At 39.4% G+C, this 16691-nt stretch overlaps 1 protein-coding gene across 3 annotated transcripts; it reads left to right on the plus strand.

Moving 5' to 3' along the window:
• The first annotated feature begins 255 nt into the window (after positions 1-255).
• Positions 256-16381, plus strand: LOC146525883 (AN1-type zinc finger protein 3-like). Of its 3 annotated transcripts, none has more exons than XM_085137816.1 (6): positions 258-629; positions 5282-5322; positions 5416-5589; positions 9459-9524; positions 11585-11782; positions 14347-16381. In XM_085137816.1, the coding sequence occupies exons 1-6, from the start codon at positions 547-549 to the stop codon at positions 14499-14501; spliced, it is 717 nt and encodes a 238-aa protein (XP_084993942.1). In that variant the 5' UTR covers positions 258-546; the 3' UTR covers positions 14502-16381. The 3 variants fall into 3 exon arrangements, with proteins under 3 accessions (XP_084994020.1, XP_084993942.1, XP_084994107.1); XM_085137981.1 differs by lacking the exon at positions 258-629 and adding an exon at positions 636-4071; XM_085137894.1 differs by lacking the exon at positions 9459-9524 and having other exon boundaries at positions 256-629.
• Positions 16382-16691: the final 310 nt, after the last annotated feature.

Here is a 16691-nt window from a genome sequence, read left to right on the forward strand (position 1 = left end):
GTGAACAAAACACTCTCAGAGACACTTTCAGAGCTCTGGGCTTTTTAACTGTGGTTTTGTCTGGATCATACCATGATAACGCTTTTAAAATGAATTATTTTAAATGAGTCATTTACCGAGTTCAAATATCATTTCTGTATACACAATGCTAACAATTATTATATCGTTATTCCGTGTCCCTTAACAGTTTGTACAAACACGTCAATCTAACTTTTGTCTTTCGTGTTCCTCACACACCTCCCCCTCTCTGCCAGTGGTTCGTTCCTCACTCCAGCTGATCGGCCCAGGATCCCCGGTGGTTCCGTCCGTTGCTGGCTTTGACGGCCCCAGCGTCTTAACGTCGACTTCAACTACTTTAATTTGACGGACTAGGTGGCCGCTTGTGTCGTCAAATTGTCTACCCTACATTGAAACTCGGAAGAATTATCTGGGCAGAGTGACGGTTGTATGCTTATCAAAGCCAAGGGGATCTAAACGCAAATACGAGGCCCTCACTCCATCCACGGATTCACCTGCTACACCGACAGCTTGACACGGGAGACAGACATGGGCGACACGGGGAGCGAGGGCAGCAAGCCTCCGAGTAACGTTAACGTTATACCCCCTCGCTGCCCCTGTGGGTTCTGGGGGTAAGCAGAATAACCTGTCAAACGTCTCGCTTTCTAACGCTTTCTTTCTCTGCCAGTAGCTAGCAGAGTCGATAGCCACTAGCATTAGCAGCTCAAACAGGGATGAGCTGCTTTTCTCCTTATTACCCCCTCCCCATTGTTTTGTAGCATTAGCTACTAGCTAACACCAGTTGGCCTCGGTAACCTTTTCCTGTAAAGGAAGGAAGCAGGGTAGGGAATCTGGGGTAAGCCTGACAGGTGTGAAAGTGTTAATCAACTGGATAGTTAACGTGTTAAGTTCATGCATGAAGCAGTTACTTAGAGACATCAAAGTGTCTCCATGAACCAGACTCTAGCAGAAAGAAACGAGCAACTGGTACTTTAAACTGAATGTGCCGGGGTTGCACAGACAAACTGGCACTGTGCAATAATCCTGTTGTGTACAATTTGATTCATGTGTGTTGAGGCATATGTTAACTTTGCAACACATATGAGCCCAAATTAGGTTTTGTAATATGGACCGGTTAAAAAAATGTATTAGTATTATCACTCTTTGGCTAGTTCTTCATATGTCGAATTTTAAAAAGTAGCCCACATTGTTGTATTTTAGGAAAAAATGGATGCAAAATATTGTACTTTAGTGGACGTATTTATGATAGGCATTTATAAACACTTGTAGTCTTAAGTTTTCAGCTCAGTGGTTAAAAAATCAGAGAAATGTAGCACTTAGCCAGACAAGAGAGGATCCCAAAATTAGTTCTCACAAAGTGAAATGACACTATTGGAACTCACAAGTGTCTCATTCAGTTTGTGTATATTTTACAGAAATGCCACTTTATTCACTAACCTTTGGATTAGTATGGAAATGACTTACAATACAAAAGACACTGCAATGTCAGTCACCAACTCTCATCAGAGAATGTGTTTTCCATGACCAAAGACATAAGTTTTTTCTACCTGACTAGAGTTTACGAAGCATTTAAATATTTGTGGAGTTGGCACACAAATAATCATATTCATACCGCCTTGGCTTTGGGAGAAGTGTTTAAATAGGTTTGTTACAGTACCAAAACTAAGCATGATGACTCAATATTTTATTTTTTTAGTACATCAAATGTCTTTAATTTTTTTTTTTTTATGTTTTAAGTAGACCACAGATTTGCTTTAAAAACAAGTTAATAAGTATCAACAATTATGAGTGTGGACTGCATAAGTTCTGTTACTTGAATAGCTAGTATTATTTATTTAGACTCATTTTTTATGCCATCCTCCAACAACTTATCTGCTACCAGTGGTGGTATCCGTTGTAATGGTACCAAGGACACAGGGACATATCTTGGCCAGAAATAACTGTTTGCTGGGCTGTGAGGATGCATAAATTGAAAACGTCTTGCACTGCTTCTGAAAATATTTGGCTGTCATACATAAATATGAATATTCCAAAAGTTCATATTGGGAAAATGAAAGTGAATACTGTCACAATTAGTATCAGACACTTGCTCTTTCTAAAATGATTTTATTTTTATTTTTTCTCAGACAAATTTGAGAAGGTCAGGTGCGAGGTATTTGATTAAACTGACAAGGAATAAGTCAACACTAACTTAAGCTTTTAGTACATTTATGGTAACATAGCATGTTGTCATCAGCACTTCACCCATTTCCGTGACCTCCACTTGTAGTCCGTATGCGAGTAGGTGCAAAAAAGGGCACATTTATTTTGTGCCTTCTGATTATTTTATTATTTTACTAATGAATGATTTTCTAAATTTTGCACTTAGGCTGTGAGAAAACATATTTTAATGTGGCTGTAATGACAGAGTGAACTTCAACCATTTCTTGGCCACATTTAATTTAACAGTTTTGGGAAAGCAGTTTTTAAGCTGCCTTGCACATAAACAACAATTCACTTATTGAATCAATATTTTACATCATCATGTACCCACATGGATATAAAACATTTTATTTGTACTGAATGGCAAAATCATGATAGCACCAGCCCATTTTAAAGATTTCATATTAGCAGAAAAGATGTATAATGCTGAAAGTAATGGCAATCGCTGTTGACAAGGCTGTGCAAAATGACTGGATTAGTCAACTAATTAACCAGTCACTTAGTTTAATAACTTGTTCTGTATTGCTATCCACACCAAAACATTTTGGATCAATACAAGCACTGATTGTGTGCCTCGCAGTAGTTTGTAGATTGTGTCATTTTCAGAAAGAAAGCCAAAGCAGAGAGCAAGCTGTTCTGTACTATAATAGGAAGTTAAAAAAGTCAGCAATGATGTATCCAAACTCTATAGTTTAGCATCAAATGTCCCTTTCTATTTAACTTTCTTCTATTTGTGAGATCTACTCGCAAGCAGCCACCTGATCTGCTTATCCGTCTATGTTCCAGTTGACTGCTCAGCTGTGTAAGTTGTAAGGGTAATGCTAAGTTGTCTTTTATGAAATGTCAATAAGCTAGTTTTTTGAAACTGTTCAGGTCAGTGTTCACTCCAGGCATTTTTCTGTGTGTGTAAGAGGATGGGGAGGCAAAAAAGCATAATTATGGAAATTAGCATTGAGAAAAACATTAAAAATCCTTTAGGCAATCTAAGAGCTGTTCTTTCCAAAGTATGACCTTCAATTTTAGTGTATTTAAGATTACCGTTTGAATTCAAAATTGGGTGTTTGTTTGATAATGTGCCACCCTTACAGTTTCTTTTGAGAAACACATCGCCTAAAATAACATAGGTATTTCTAGCACACATGAAGAACTGCATGGTATGTCTGCTTCCCCAGTAACATAAAACTAAAACAGTTCAGTCCTTTGCCGTTACTTTTTTACCCCCAGTAAAGGTATACCATCATCTTAAAAGTAATTGAGCCACATGCACTGGTGATACTATGCTTTGATTGCTTTCTTTCACCTGAGTTCTAGCTGTATTTATGTTGTCTTTCATTTACCTGCTCATGTCAGGAGAATTTATTAAAAACTAATTTCTTCAAAACATTTATCACCCTTCCAATATCTCACTCCTTTGTGTCACTCAGGCTGAATCACAGAGGCAGTGGAGCCTGTCTTCCTGTCTGTTCCAATCAGATATTCTCATTAGTAACAGCAGTAGGCCAACTATGAAATAGACATGTTGTGTGCACTCTGTTCAGGCTTCAGTCAGCTTAACAGCCATGGAGCTGTTTTTTCTCCTGCATAGTTTTTCTCACCCTTCCTCATCCTTTTAATTTCCTTAATGAATCTGTAGTTTGATTACCTCTGATTGTAAGGTTGATAAGAGGATATGACTTGATGTTTACCCAGCATTGGCTTCCTCCCTGTCTGCGTGTAATGATGAGGTTTCTCCTCTTTCCTAACTTCTTGCTTCATCCTTTCCCTTTTATACCTGAGACTACACACCAGGAGACTGACAGAAAGCCCTCAGGTTGACTGCAGCTGACCCCAAATTTAGAAATGAGGACAAAGGTGTGCAATGGAGCGCCCAAAATAAATAGAATGTGACTGATAGCAGCGACCGTCACGCTCAGTGCACAGACAGTAAGGACGAAGGCTGGAGAGGAAATGAGAGGAGCCTTTCTCAGACTAAACCCAGAGCCATCTGTTGTGAAAGAGCTGTTCCACTGAAATCAGCAAGGCTCCATGACAATAGATAACTTATATCAAAAGTCTTTATCTGCCTTCAGGAAGGAAAAGTATGTTGAGAAAACTCTAACTACCACACTGATACTTTAACCCTTACTGCTAACCACTAGCTTTGAGTCTGTATTCCCATTAACATACTATGGGGAGTTTCATAACAATCAGAGGGAACTAGATGACTTTTGTTCAGCTCATCTTAAAGTAGTTTTAAGAACCCTGTGATCAAAGTGAGAGAAAGAATCTAAATCCAAAACACAGAAACATAATGTAAATATGTACTTATATTGACTGTTCAGATTTTTCTGGTAAATACGTTGGAGGACTGGCATCTCCAGGGTGTGTCAAAAAGAATTATCCAATTTCTTTAGGTAATGAACATCAAAGTTTGTGGTACATTTTAAAATACATGGCTGACTATAAAGTTTTACATACAAAACCTATGTTTTGTATTCACAGCTGCTCAATATGTCCCCCCCCCCCCGACGCACTTATGTCTGTACAATCAAACTGATCAAACTCAAAGATAATTCTGTTATGCTATATACTGCCAACCAGATGAAACTCAGAAAGCCCCTCTCTCTAAGAGTATGTGTTTTGATCGTTACTGGTGAACGTCTGCAGAATTAAAGTTCTTTGAAGTCAGAAGATTCTTTTTGATATGCCCTGTACTTGTAGCAATAATCCATACTTTAGTTTATACTGCAACAAATCAGTTTATTTTACATTGTACAGACACTATGTGTGACAGGTTTGTTTTCTTGAGTTTTGAAAACTGGATAGTTGTATGAAAAGTGTTTAAAATAGATTTAATCAAGAAAAAAAATAAAATAAAAATAGAGTCTAGGATTTCTAATTGGAATTTATATTTTTGTAAGTGTACATGAGCAAAAATATAGCCAAAAAGATACATGTCACCGCTCACTCTCACTTTTATCTTAGCCTCTCGTCTGTTTTATCTTATACCTTTTACTGCAAAACTGTTTTTAACACTCGGACTGCTCTATTAACACAATTGTGTTCCATTCCTTTTCCTCAGGTCAAGCAAAACCATGAATCTCTGCTCAAAATGTTTTGCAGGTAAGTTATTGTTTTAGTGGGAGTTTGTTGACTGATTTTTCTGTCTTAAAACCTCCAAACAAAGAAAATGTCCTCATGTCCATGTTTCCATAGACACTCAAAAGAAACAGCCAAACGACGACTGTGCTCCAAAGGCCTCTTCAAACTCTAACACCAGTCAAGCAGACATGTTCTGTAATGAAACAAACAACAGCATTAGTCAGTCCCTCATATCAGAAGACCCTTTGCCCGGAGAGATAGGAGTGACATCCCTACCTGTTCAGGACGGTAAGACAATCAGCAAGTTTTTCCTTTGGATCTATGGGTAGTGAACATTTACACTTTATAATATTATGAACTTAAAGGCTTGGTAATATAATGTGTGTAATTTGTAATGTGCACCCTACACATGGAAACAATGTATGATTCGTAGATTTCAAATTTAGAAGTGAGTTAATGTGTGCCTTTATAAAATTGAGTTGTCAAAACCAGAGCTTTTAGATGAGAGCGTTTTTCTTTAGAACACTGTTAGTAGATTCTGCCAGCTCAAGCAGCAGCTGCAGTATCCCTGTCCTGGCTATATTTGTCCTCATGGCACAGATAGAATGATAGGAAAGGGCATCTATTCAGAAGTGAAGGTTTTAAGAGGACACCTACAATTGCCAGGGCATCAGTCATTGCTATACAGTGACAAGGTTATTTGTGGAGGCCAATTCATAACAGAAAAATAAAGTGGCTACAAAACGGATGTGCAGAAATGGTATAAAAAATGCCACACTAACCTGGTCTTTTATTATGTTATTAAAATAATAAAAGACCAAAACTGTAAGGCTAGACCCCCTATGCTAAGTGAGCCTACCGCACACATGAGCAAGACAGATAAATATGAAGGCATGCCGGCTCAGACGTCGCCCGGATCAACAATGTCCACGTCAGTGGTTGAGGAAACAGGGCACCCTGACGAGAAGTGGGCTACTTGAACAAGAAGGCATCCGTGGGCAAGACACGAAAACAGGGCGTTGTTGGAATGCTACTACGCAAGTAACCCTGGCGGAAAGGGTTACATGAATAGGATGAGGGACCTATGGATTCTTCAATACCCAACATCCACAATGAAGGCGAAACAACTAGTAGCTCAGTGTTCCAACATTCAAAAGAAGGGACTGCTCTCACAGCTAGAGATTGACGAGGTACAACATAAATGCTACGGCAAGGGGGAGGCAGGACGCCAGGTCAGGGGGAAGATATCATCACCCCCACCCGAGATTGGGTACAAAGCCCCAAGTGCGATAGGAGAAGGATCGTTGAGTGCGAGAGGAACTGACCTGAAAGATAGGATTATGGCCGAGCTTGAAACCTGGATCCCCCGTAGCCGGTTACCAAGATTACGTGAAGTACCAAAAGGTCTGCTCGATGATGTTAATGCAGCACTACGGATGATACCTACAGCCACGCTTACCGAGACTAACAAGCTGATCTACAATACGGCAGCAGTGATCAGTGAGATGCTTGTCTATAAGTTGAACAGCCACAAGGAGCAGTAACCTCCATGGAGAAGGAGGCTAGAGGGCAAGATCAAAGTAGCACGGAGGTAGGTCAGCCAACTAACGGAGTTGCAGAAAGGTGCGACAAAGAAGGTGCATAAAAAAATACAGCAAGCTGTCCATACCTGAGGCCTTGGAAACTGCCAAGCAAAGACTCACAGCCTTGGCCAGCCGCTTGGGGAGGTACACCAGAGAGATAGAAGGCAGGAGAATAAACCAGCTGTTCTCCACAGAACCAGCAAAGGTGTACTCTCAGTGGCAAGGGAACAATAAGAGAACAGCACCACCAAGGCTGGAGACAGAGCAATACTGGAAGAGCATATGGGAGAAGGGCGCAACCCATAACGGCAATGCTCAGTGGCTAGTGGATCTGAGGGCAGACCATAGCAACCTCCCTGAACAGGGTCCAGTAACCATCATGGTGGCATCCAATCACATCCAAGCAAGGGTTTCTAGTATGAAGAGTTGGACAGCACCAGACCCCGACATGGTTGACGCCTACTGGCTGAAGAAGCTGACTGCACTCCACGAGCGTCTGGCAGCACAAATGAACCAGCTGCTAGTTGACGAGAGACACCTGGAATGGCTAACCGAAGGTCGGACAGTCCTGATCCCCAAGGACCCCAAGAAGGGACCGGTCCCATCCAACTACCGACCAATAACCTGCCTCAGTACTACATGGAAGCTCCTATCAGGCATCATATCGGCTAAGATGAACAGAAAGGGATTGGCAAGAATACCAGAGGCGCAAAACACCAGCTACTGGTAGACAGAACAGTCAGCCGAGACTGCAAGACCAGGCTGACCAACCTGTGCACTGTCTGGATTGATTACAAGAAGGATACAGACTACAGAACGGAGCAGTTGTCAGCCACCTCCTGTACATGGATGACATCAAGCTGTATGCCAAGAGTAAATGAGACATCGATTCACTGATCCACACTACCAGTATATACAGCAATGGCATCGGGATGTCATTCAGGCTGGAGAAGTGTAGTCAGATGGTAACAAAGAGAGGGAAGGTAGTCAGAACGGAAGGGAACAAACTACCAGAAGGCAATATTGCAGACATAGAAGACAGTTACAAGTACCTGGGGATCCCGCAGGCGAATGGGAACCATTAAGAGGCAGCTAGGAAAGCTGCAACCACCAAGTACCTGCAAGATGCTAGCAGGCAGGGCATACATAGAACGGCATAACCAAGTGGCCGGCATAGTATACAGAAACATCTGTACCAAATATGGCCTGGAAGTGCCGAGGTCAAAATGGAAGACGCCCCCAAGGGTGGTGGAGAATGACCGAGCTAAGATCCTGTGGGACTTCCAGATACAGACGGACAAAATGGTGGTGGCTAACCAACTGGACATAGTGGTGGTAGACAAACATGAGAAGACGGCCGTAGTGATCGATGTAGCGGTTCCAAATGACAGCAACATCAGGAAGAAGGAACACGAGAAGCTGGAGAAATACCAAGGGCTCAGAGAAGAGCTCGAGAAGATGTGGAGGGTGAAGGTGACGGTGGTCCCAGTGGTAATCGGAGCACTAGGTGCAGTGACTCCCAAGCTAGGCGAGTGGTTCCAGCAGCAGATCCAGGGAACAACAGCGGAGATCTCTGTCCAGAAGAGCGCAGTCCTAAGATACTGCGCAGGACCCTCAAGCTCCCAAGCTCCACATGTAACATGTACATATAACTCTTCGATCTGGCTATTTAAAGCTTCACAAACTCCTGGTTTTGATCCCTTATTTATCTGCCACTAACAAATTATACTTGTCTGACCAGTGACTGAATGTATTTCAATTTAATGCCTGAAACTGATGCTCAAATATTTGGCTCCACAGCAGAAAATCATTTGGATGTAATCATAGAATCATATTGCTTAGACTGAGTAAATAATACCACATTACTAGCTAGGAAAGTGTTTAATGTCACCATTCCTGAAAAAGTCAAGATATTTGACTCGGTTGCGTTTCTAGTGTTACACACTTTTTACAAACTCCTTTAAAACTATATAAGGAACAGGTGGATCATATAACACATATTTGGTGCAACTCTTTATCTTTTTACCACCTTTTTACCACCCACAGCCACACTGCCTCTTGGCTGGCTCCAGCCTGTACACATGCACACTGCGGTCTTTCCTTCACAGATATCTATCATAGTTGCTGCAAGGAGGAAAAAAAACCTCATTGCATAATAAAGGATTTCGCACGCCTCAGTCACGGTCTTTTCATCCTGCTTCCATATTGAAGATGGTACCCGAGTATCTGGGCAACCACCAGCAGATTCCTCGACAGCTTTTGTCCTCAGCCTCTTAGGGTTTTAAACAGTGTCCCTGTAACACATCACCTAGTCTGTCAATCTAATACAGTTTAAACATTTATTTACATGTCTAAAGGGTAGTAATTTTGATCTTTAATTGCATTTTTTTATTTTTTTTTACATTTTTTTAAATTGCTAAATAATTATTTTTTTCAGTTGAAAAATTACATTAAAGTAAGAAACTAATCTTCTTTTCCTTCTTCTTTGGTTCTTTTACGCATTTTGATCTCTTTCCCTTCTTTTTTCTTTTCTTTTTTTTTTTCTTTTTTTTTTTAAACTATTTTCTGCCTCAGGAGCATCCAGCAACGACACAGTCTTGGGTTCATTCTCCACTCCGACAAAACGTACATTTGAGTCAGGTATACCTCAGTTCTATACTACTACAATATACACTGTTGCATTTTGTTTGTATGTTTTAGTCATGTGCACTTGGAAAGTTCAAATTGGAGCACCCATTAGCGTCAATAGCATTGAACTGATCGAACATGGCTGGGTTAATGGTTCTTCCAGGACAAGTAGCGGACAGCAGGATATTACTGATGCAACAGAATGTGCCAAGCCAATCATGCTGTACTAGAGTGAATGAACACCATGAATATGCAGTATATCCACATGTAGTTGTTGCGCGGAATGATAACATCGACATGCAGTATGGAGATTTAAATGGCAAAAGTCACATAGAAAGAGAATTGTCGCTTGATGGTTAGCAGCAACTTGATTTGATTCTATAGATTAAAAATATAGATTTTGATTAATGAAGAGGAAATGGGTCACAGTGGCACACCACATGTGCATCTGTGAAGGACAGCATTATCATTAGCACTAATGGGAATCTACTGAATGAGGTCTATAAAACAGCCAGACTATTTCCTATTGCAGATTGCTTTTATTGTTCTTTCACCCTTAGGTGGCACAACTTGCTAAACTCATGCGTGCACACTGACACACGACAATGTCTAGTACAGAGTAGGATAGGCTCAGTAAAGGTGTGTGAACATGCTGATCCCTTGTCTAAAAAAGCGGGATCATGTCTAGTAATACACATACACAGCGTCATTTAAACCTTTTACTGTTGGTTGAGTTGACATTTAACTTTTTACAATCTCTCTAAATTGGGGCCATCTGTATTTCATTTTAGACACTGGATACACTTTGACTTTACCTTTTGTTCAATATTTAATCTTGAATTAAAACAACATTAAGTCAACCAACCGCTCATCAGTTTACAGTGCAAATGCCCTGCCTTCACATATTTTCCTCCTTTAACTTATAGTTGTTCACTTACATTTAAATTTGATGTTACAGCTTGCTAAATTGGGTGCCGAGATCTTCTAGGATAACAAAAAGCAGGCAAGAATGAATTTTTTTTCCACAACATGCAATTGCACATGTGCAGACACACATACACACAAAGGGATCGATGGAGCAGACTAGGAGGGGATCTAACTGTTCAGCTTGGCCTAGTTCTCAGAGATTTATTGAGCGCTGATCTGCATTTCGGCCAGGCCAGTGAAAAAGTCTGCAGGATTGATGAGAAAAGCTGAGTTGAAATTCTAGCCAACCAGTGAAACCTTGCTACATTCTCTTGCTGTCTCAGGTGCTGGGCTGCACGTAATTTAATGCAGGAGAACTATCAATCTCGCTCTTTTTTTTTTTTTTTTTTTTTTTTTTTTTTAAAAAAAAAAAATGAACACAAAGAAGAGTTTAGTTCCAGTTTGCCATCATCTGTGCAATCCCAGTTACAGAATAGACCAATTCTGACAATGGTGTATTGGAGGTTTTTTTTAGGTTCCTCAGGTTTTGTATTGTTTATTCCATGGCAATAAAAAGTAAAGAAGGATTTTGGCTTCAGTTGCTTTAGATTTATTATTTCAAACCATTTTAAATTTGTTACACTTTGCATTTTTGTGTCTGTAGTACAAAACAGATTAATTTTCATTGAATTAATTTTTATATGTAATGTAATCACAGTCTAGTCTGATTTAACTCGATAGAATCGGAATAAAGATGCAAAATACTAAGCTATAGCAATATTGCTATTCATTTTGCTGAAAGTCAGCGTAATGTAGCTCCAGACTTTCAGTGTTTCATTGCATTAAGAGAATCTCTAGGAACTATTTTTCTTAGATGTATAAATTTTATGTTTAGCACCATTTAAAACGTGGCTACAAAATACACACTAAAGCAACAACAACAGTCTTAGTAACATGACAAGTAAAATAAACAAATAAATTTAAAATGAAAATGTGAAAGTGGGTTTGAAAGAAAAATGAAAAGCTGAGTTTAAGTTCAGTTCCTTTGTTGCAGGGCTCTAACTGGCAATGCCTGATCTAAAAACAACAACAAAAAACAACAATTAAGCAAAACAGTTGTAGCCAAATGTTTGGTTTTCTAAACTTATTTTTCTCTCTCTTCTAAGCCTCAGATTCAGAAAGTGATGTTTCACCTGAGAAGCGAGCGAGAGTAGGTGGGATCCCAGAGGGTGAGGAGTCTTCATCATCATCATCGTCTTCATCCTCGTCTCGCAGTGGCTCTAAACAGCGGAGCCGTAAGCGTTGCCATCGCTGCCAAACCAAACTGGAACTGGTACAGCAAGAGCTGGGTTCCTGTCGCTGTGGTATGATGACACATTTTCATATGTACAGTATTAACATACGCATCACATGAACACTTACGCAAAGGGGCATTATCATTAAGTACATGCATAATACTGTTAAATTCATAAAGATATTACCTTAGACCATGTTATTACCTTATGTTAATATGCAGATAATACATAAGTATACTTCGGTTAGCTTAGTAATAGTTATGTGAATTATGTGTCCAGCACAGCACCGTTACCTGGACATTTCTTTGTGTGTTGAAAAAAAAAAAAAAAAAAAAAAAATATATATATATATATATATATATATATATATATATATATATATATATATCTATCACTGGTTTTGCAAGCCTTGAGGGACCATTACAGGAAAGCCTCAATGTTTCACATTGCACATAAAACATAAGCCAATTACCACAAACACTAATGTAGTTCAAACCAATACTTGGCTTGCTAATCAACTTGTTTGCATACAAATTAAAGTACTTGAAAAGTCAGAGCTCTTCACTACTTAAAGACCAATCTGCTTAAACCAATGCAATAATTTCTAAATTGGAAATTGACTTGCCTTTTTTTTCCACCAGGTGCTGCTTAATACACGGGCTATCCATCCTTAATAGTCCAGTGCTTAGTATGAAAACATGCTTTTTACAGACTGAAAGGCAAAATGGTGGCAATTATAGTGATTTCTGACTGTTGCAGTAATTGCAGATTACTTTGCTAATGGTTCTGCAGAATGTTCCACAGTGTAAGCCAAGAAGGTCTGATAATGAGCTGAAAGGATGAATGCTTTTCAGATTGTATTGGGGGTGAAAAAATAGCTCAAGTAGTGAATCTGATCCGATGCTGTTAGTCTCAGTAGTTTTCTGCTTTTACACAGTTGCTATTTATCGTACTAGGTATTAATATAACACAGAGTGAAGGCACTGGAATGCCTGGAAGCTAATTATATCATATCTTTTAATGTGGAGACCTAACAGATGAAGGAACCAAAGCATTTCCTTTTAACCTAATAACAGGGGTCCTGCTAATTTCTAAACATTACTTCTGTGATTTTTTCCCATAATGGGGAAAATGCGAAATCTCTCTCAATTATTTATATGTGTGGCTAAAATGTAAAATTCTTCTAAAGTCAGAAAGACAATCAACAGATGATGAGAACAGGGAGTACTACAACCTTAAAACTTGATTTCTTGTTGGCCTTCTGACCTTACTTCAAAACATGACCGTAAGCTTTGGTTTAAGTAATTATTAATCTGGGCATACAGCACGGTTTAATCACACAGTGGCTGCAGTTTGTTTGACCTTGCTAGCCTGCTGCATGTTGTAAAGCAACGGGCACAATGAAAAAACACTTTGTAAATAATTAGCCTATTAATTAATGTCTGCCATACAATAACTGGTGACCCACTCACTGGCAATTAGATTTAGAGGTTAGATTAGGAGGAAGCACCCAAGACCAAGGCATAGATGTTATCCAGAGAAGAACCCCAGAGGTGAAGGTCTTCATCTGCTATGTTTCTAACCAAGGGTGGTATGCTGCAGGTGCAAGAGACAGTTTGGGCCTTGGTAAAGAGGCAGTGCAGCCAGGTCTGTTTTTGGTGTACAGAAGCAGGGATTGACAGGTCCAGACACACAAGCTGTTATTATACCTGCAGTCTGACATTTTCCATATAACTGGATATGTTTAAGGGTTTCCTTTACAGCGTGTGTGCACACATCAGCTCTTCCTCATCCTTTATTCATTTTTGCCTCTACGTAAAATAAATATTTTAGACATGTTGGATTTTAGCTGTAAAATCTTTGAAACTTACAGTATACTCACAGATTGTTTTTTGTGATGCAAAAAACATTCTCAAGTCACAACGTTTCTTCCCAGTTCATTAATTTTACAGAAACTCAGTTCACCATTTTGTTAGAGAATACCAGCAGTGAGCAGAGGAGAAAATGTTTGATTTGTGGTTTTTAATAGAGGGAATATTCTGTCCAACGTGACACAACTTTCCTCCCTTCTAATCCACTCGCGTGTGCTGTAATTGTATAGGTTTTAATTGCCTAGGAACCAGATGTTAAACTGGGCCTTTAATCACTACTTATTAAATGCCAGTAGCGTTATTATGTGTATTAATGAATGAATTTAAGATGATGAAAGCTAACGAGCTTCCCTGAGCTTAACAAGCCTCCACCATTGGCAGGGCTTTTTGTTGAAAGTGCTACAGTAGTTAGAGGGAGGAAACGCTATCTACTGAAAAACGGAATAGCATTGAAAGAGGAAGCGATCAAGTAGAATGTCTTCTTTGACACACAGGCACTGTGGCAAGTAGTACATGTTATCTGCCCTTGACCATTTAAAAAGTATATCTAAAGACTAAATGATTATCGACCTAAAAGTAATGCTACTCTTTTGATTTTATTTCTAGTTAAATTGTTTTAGGTGTGCTTTATGTAGCCATATCTTTTTTCTTTAGTTCATGTATTAACTGCAGTGTGTACAGTTACAACTGCAATATTTGTGCATTTACTTAAGGCAACAAATTAATCCTTCCTTGTCTCTTTTATCCACAACCGTCCTTTAGGTTATGTCTTCTGTATGCTCCATCGGCTTCCAGAGCAGCACGAGTGTCTGTTTGACCACATGGGCCGTGGACGTCAGGACGCCGTCCTCAAAATGGTTAAGCTAGACCGCAAGGTGGGCCGCTCATGCCAGCGCATCGGGGAAGAGTGCTCTTGAATAGTCGTTCCCTCAGAAGAATCTTTAACAGGGATATTATTTTCTTGTCTTTTTTTTTTTTCCTCGAGATTTTTGCTTTTTTTTTTTTTTGTGAGAGTGGAGAAACAAACCTCCACCTTTTTTCTCTTAAAACTATGCTTGCTCTTTTTGAATTCCACTATCGCCTATCTTGGTTGTTTTCTGCTTTTGTTGGCTTGATTATATCCCTGCTGCCTTTTGGAAAAAAACAAACCAAGGAAAGACAAAACAATAAAGAGCAAAGGAAATATACAGTTTGTTCCCTTTTGTTGCAAACTCTCGACTTCATAAAAATGAATGAAGTAAGATGACATGAATAAGACAAGAAATGCAATGCTTTACACAAGTGTATTTCTTGGAAGCCAGACTTTACTCTTTACCTCAGAAAAGGAAAGGAAGAAACTGAGGAGGAGGAGAAGGAGAAAGAAAAGGTTATCTTTCATGTACTCCTTGGCTTTGGCGCTGTTTATAGACTGTGCTCTTTACCTCAAAATCAGACCAGAGCTGCTTTGTACTCTGCGCCAAGCACGGACTTTGTGAAACAAACGAGCAAGCGAGCCTCAGTTTAATTCAGTGTCTTACCCCCCCTTGCCATCGATCACCCATAACCCTTAACCTCTAGAAACACAAACACCTGTTAAAATCATCCACCTCAGGATACTGAAGCTCAGTCTTCCCTCCTCCCATCAACTTCCATCCTTCTCTCCTGCTCTACACAACACAATTTTCTCCATTCATTTAGGATTCCTTGAGGCTGTTTCTGCCACTGTGGATGATAAAACTGTTGGTGGAAATCTAAGTCCATATATTCAGAACTTGCAGGCTGTCTTGGACTCAGACACAGACAGTGGTGGTGGGAACCGTAAACAGTTTGTCCTTGAATAACTGAGACCTGTCTTCAGTGTCAGGATGTGACTGAGGAAGACTTGAAGATTTTGTCTTCCTCTTTTTGTCTCTCTTATCTCTTTATTATGTGCAAACCTTCCACATAAAGACATTTCCTCTTCACATCCATAATCTTTTTCAGGATGTGTACAAACTTCAGCACGACAAAATTTACAGGATGTGAGGGATAAAGCGTTCTTATGATTTGGACTTGGACCTGGAATGTCTGCATTGTTACACATTACTGTACTTTTGCTATCAAACACAGTTTGACTCTGTTGACTGTTGTTCACATTGAGCACAAACAGGTAAAATCTAACGTTGCTGTATACATAATTTGATCTGAAGCTGCAGTAGCAGTTTCTGATGGCAGTCTGGGTCTCCTCATGTTTTTTAGTTATCTTTGTTCCCAGCTTTGAAGCAAGATTTTGTATGGGCGTATTTGATTCCTTTTTACCAGTACTTTAATATCCCTTACTATAAGTTGCGATTTCTAGCTAGCATGATGAGATCGCATGCATTCTCCTCTTCCTGTGCTTCTCTTTGGTTTTCTCATCTTTCCCTGTATTGATTGCTCTATTTTCTCTCGTTTAATTCGTTATCCCTCTTTCTTGTTGCGCTGTAGATGGAGGGCATAGGTCTGGAGTCAGTGTGCTGAAAGTTAAAATCAGTAAATAATTACCTTCCAAAGGTTTTCCAGATGGAGTGTAGAAAAAATGAAAAGAGAATGCGTAATGAATGAATATTTGGTATCCTAAATAAAAACTTATTTAACCTTGTTAACATTTTACATTTCAAACTTACACTGACGTTTAGAGCTGAATTTTCTTTTGGTTGTTAAGATATCAAGTGAGAAGGTCACTTGTGTAAAATTCTATAATTTTATAGAATTATAACTTTTGCTTTACCGTTTGCTTCTCCTCTTCACCCTTTTTTGTTTTATTGAAGAAGAATAAACTGGATTAGACAAAAATAAAGCAATCTTTGGTGTCTTTACTGGCTTAGGAGTGTTATATATCAGGTACATCTTGCCTTTTTGCCTTCAGAACTACCTTAATGCTTTGTGCCATAAATTCAACAAGATGCTGGAAACATTCCTCAGAGACTTTGTTCCATTTTGACATGATGGCATCACGCTGTTGCTGCAGATTTGTTCACTCCGCATACAAGATGCAAATCTCTGGTTACACCGCATCCCTACAGTGCTCTACTGGATTGAGATCTGATGACTGTTGAGGCCATTCGAGTACAGTGAACTGTCATGTTAAAGAAACCAGTTTGAAATGA

Source organism: Neolamprologus multifasciatus, chromosome 1 (assembly GCF_963576455.1).
Source record: "Neolamprologus multifasciatus chromosome 1, fNeoMul1.2, whole genome shotgun sequence".
Classification (NCBI taxonomy): Eukaryota; Metazoa; Chordata; class Actinopteri; order Cichliformes; family Cichlidae; genus Neolamprologus; species Neolamprologus multifasciatus.

Coding starts and splice junctions, on each gene's coding strand:
- LOC146525883 (XM_085137816.1), top strand. CDS start 547: ATGGGCGACACGGGGAGCGAGGGCAGCAAGCCTCCGAGTAACGTTAAC. Junction 5,590..9,458: donor ATCCCTACCTGTTCAGGACG/GTAAGACAATCA, acceptor TTTCTGCCTCAG/GAGCATCCAGCAACGACACA. Junction 9,525..11,584: donor AAAACGTACATTTGAGTCAG/GTATACCTCAGT, acceptor CTCTCTTCTAAG/CCTCAGATTCAGAAAGTGAT.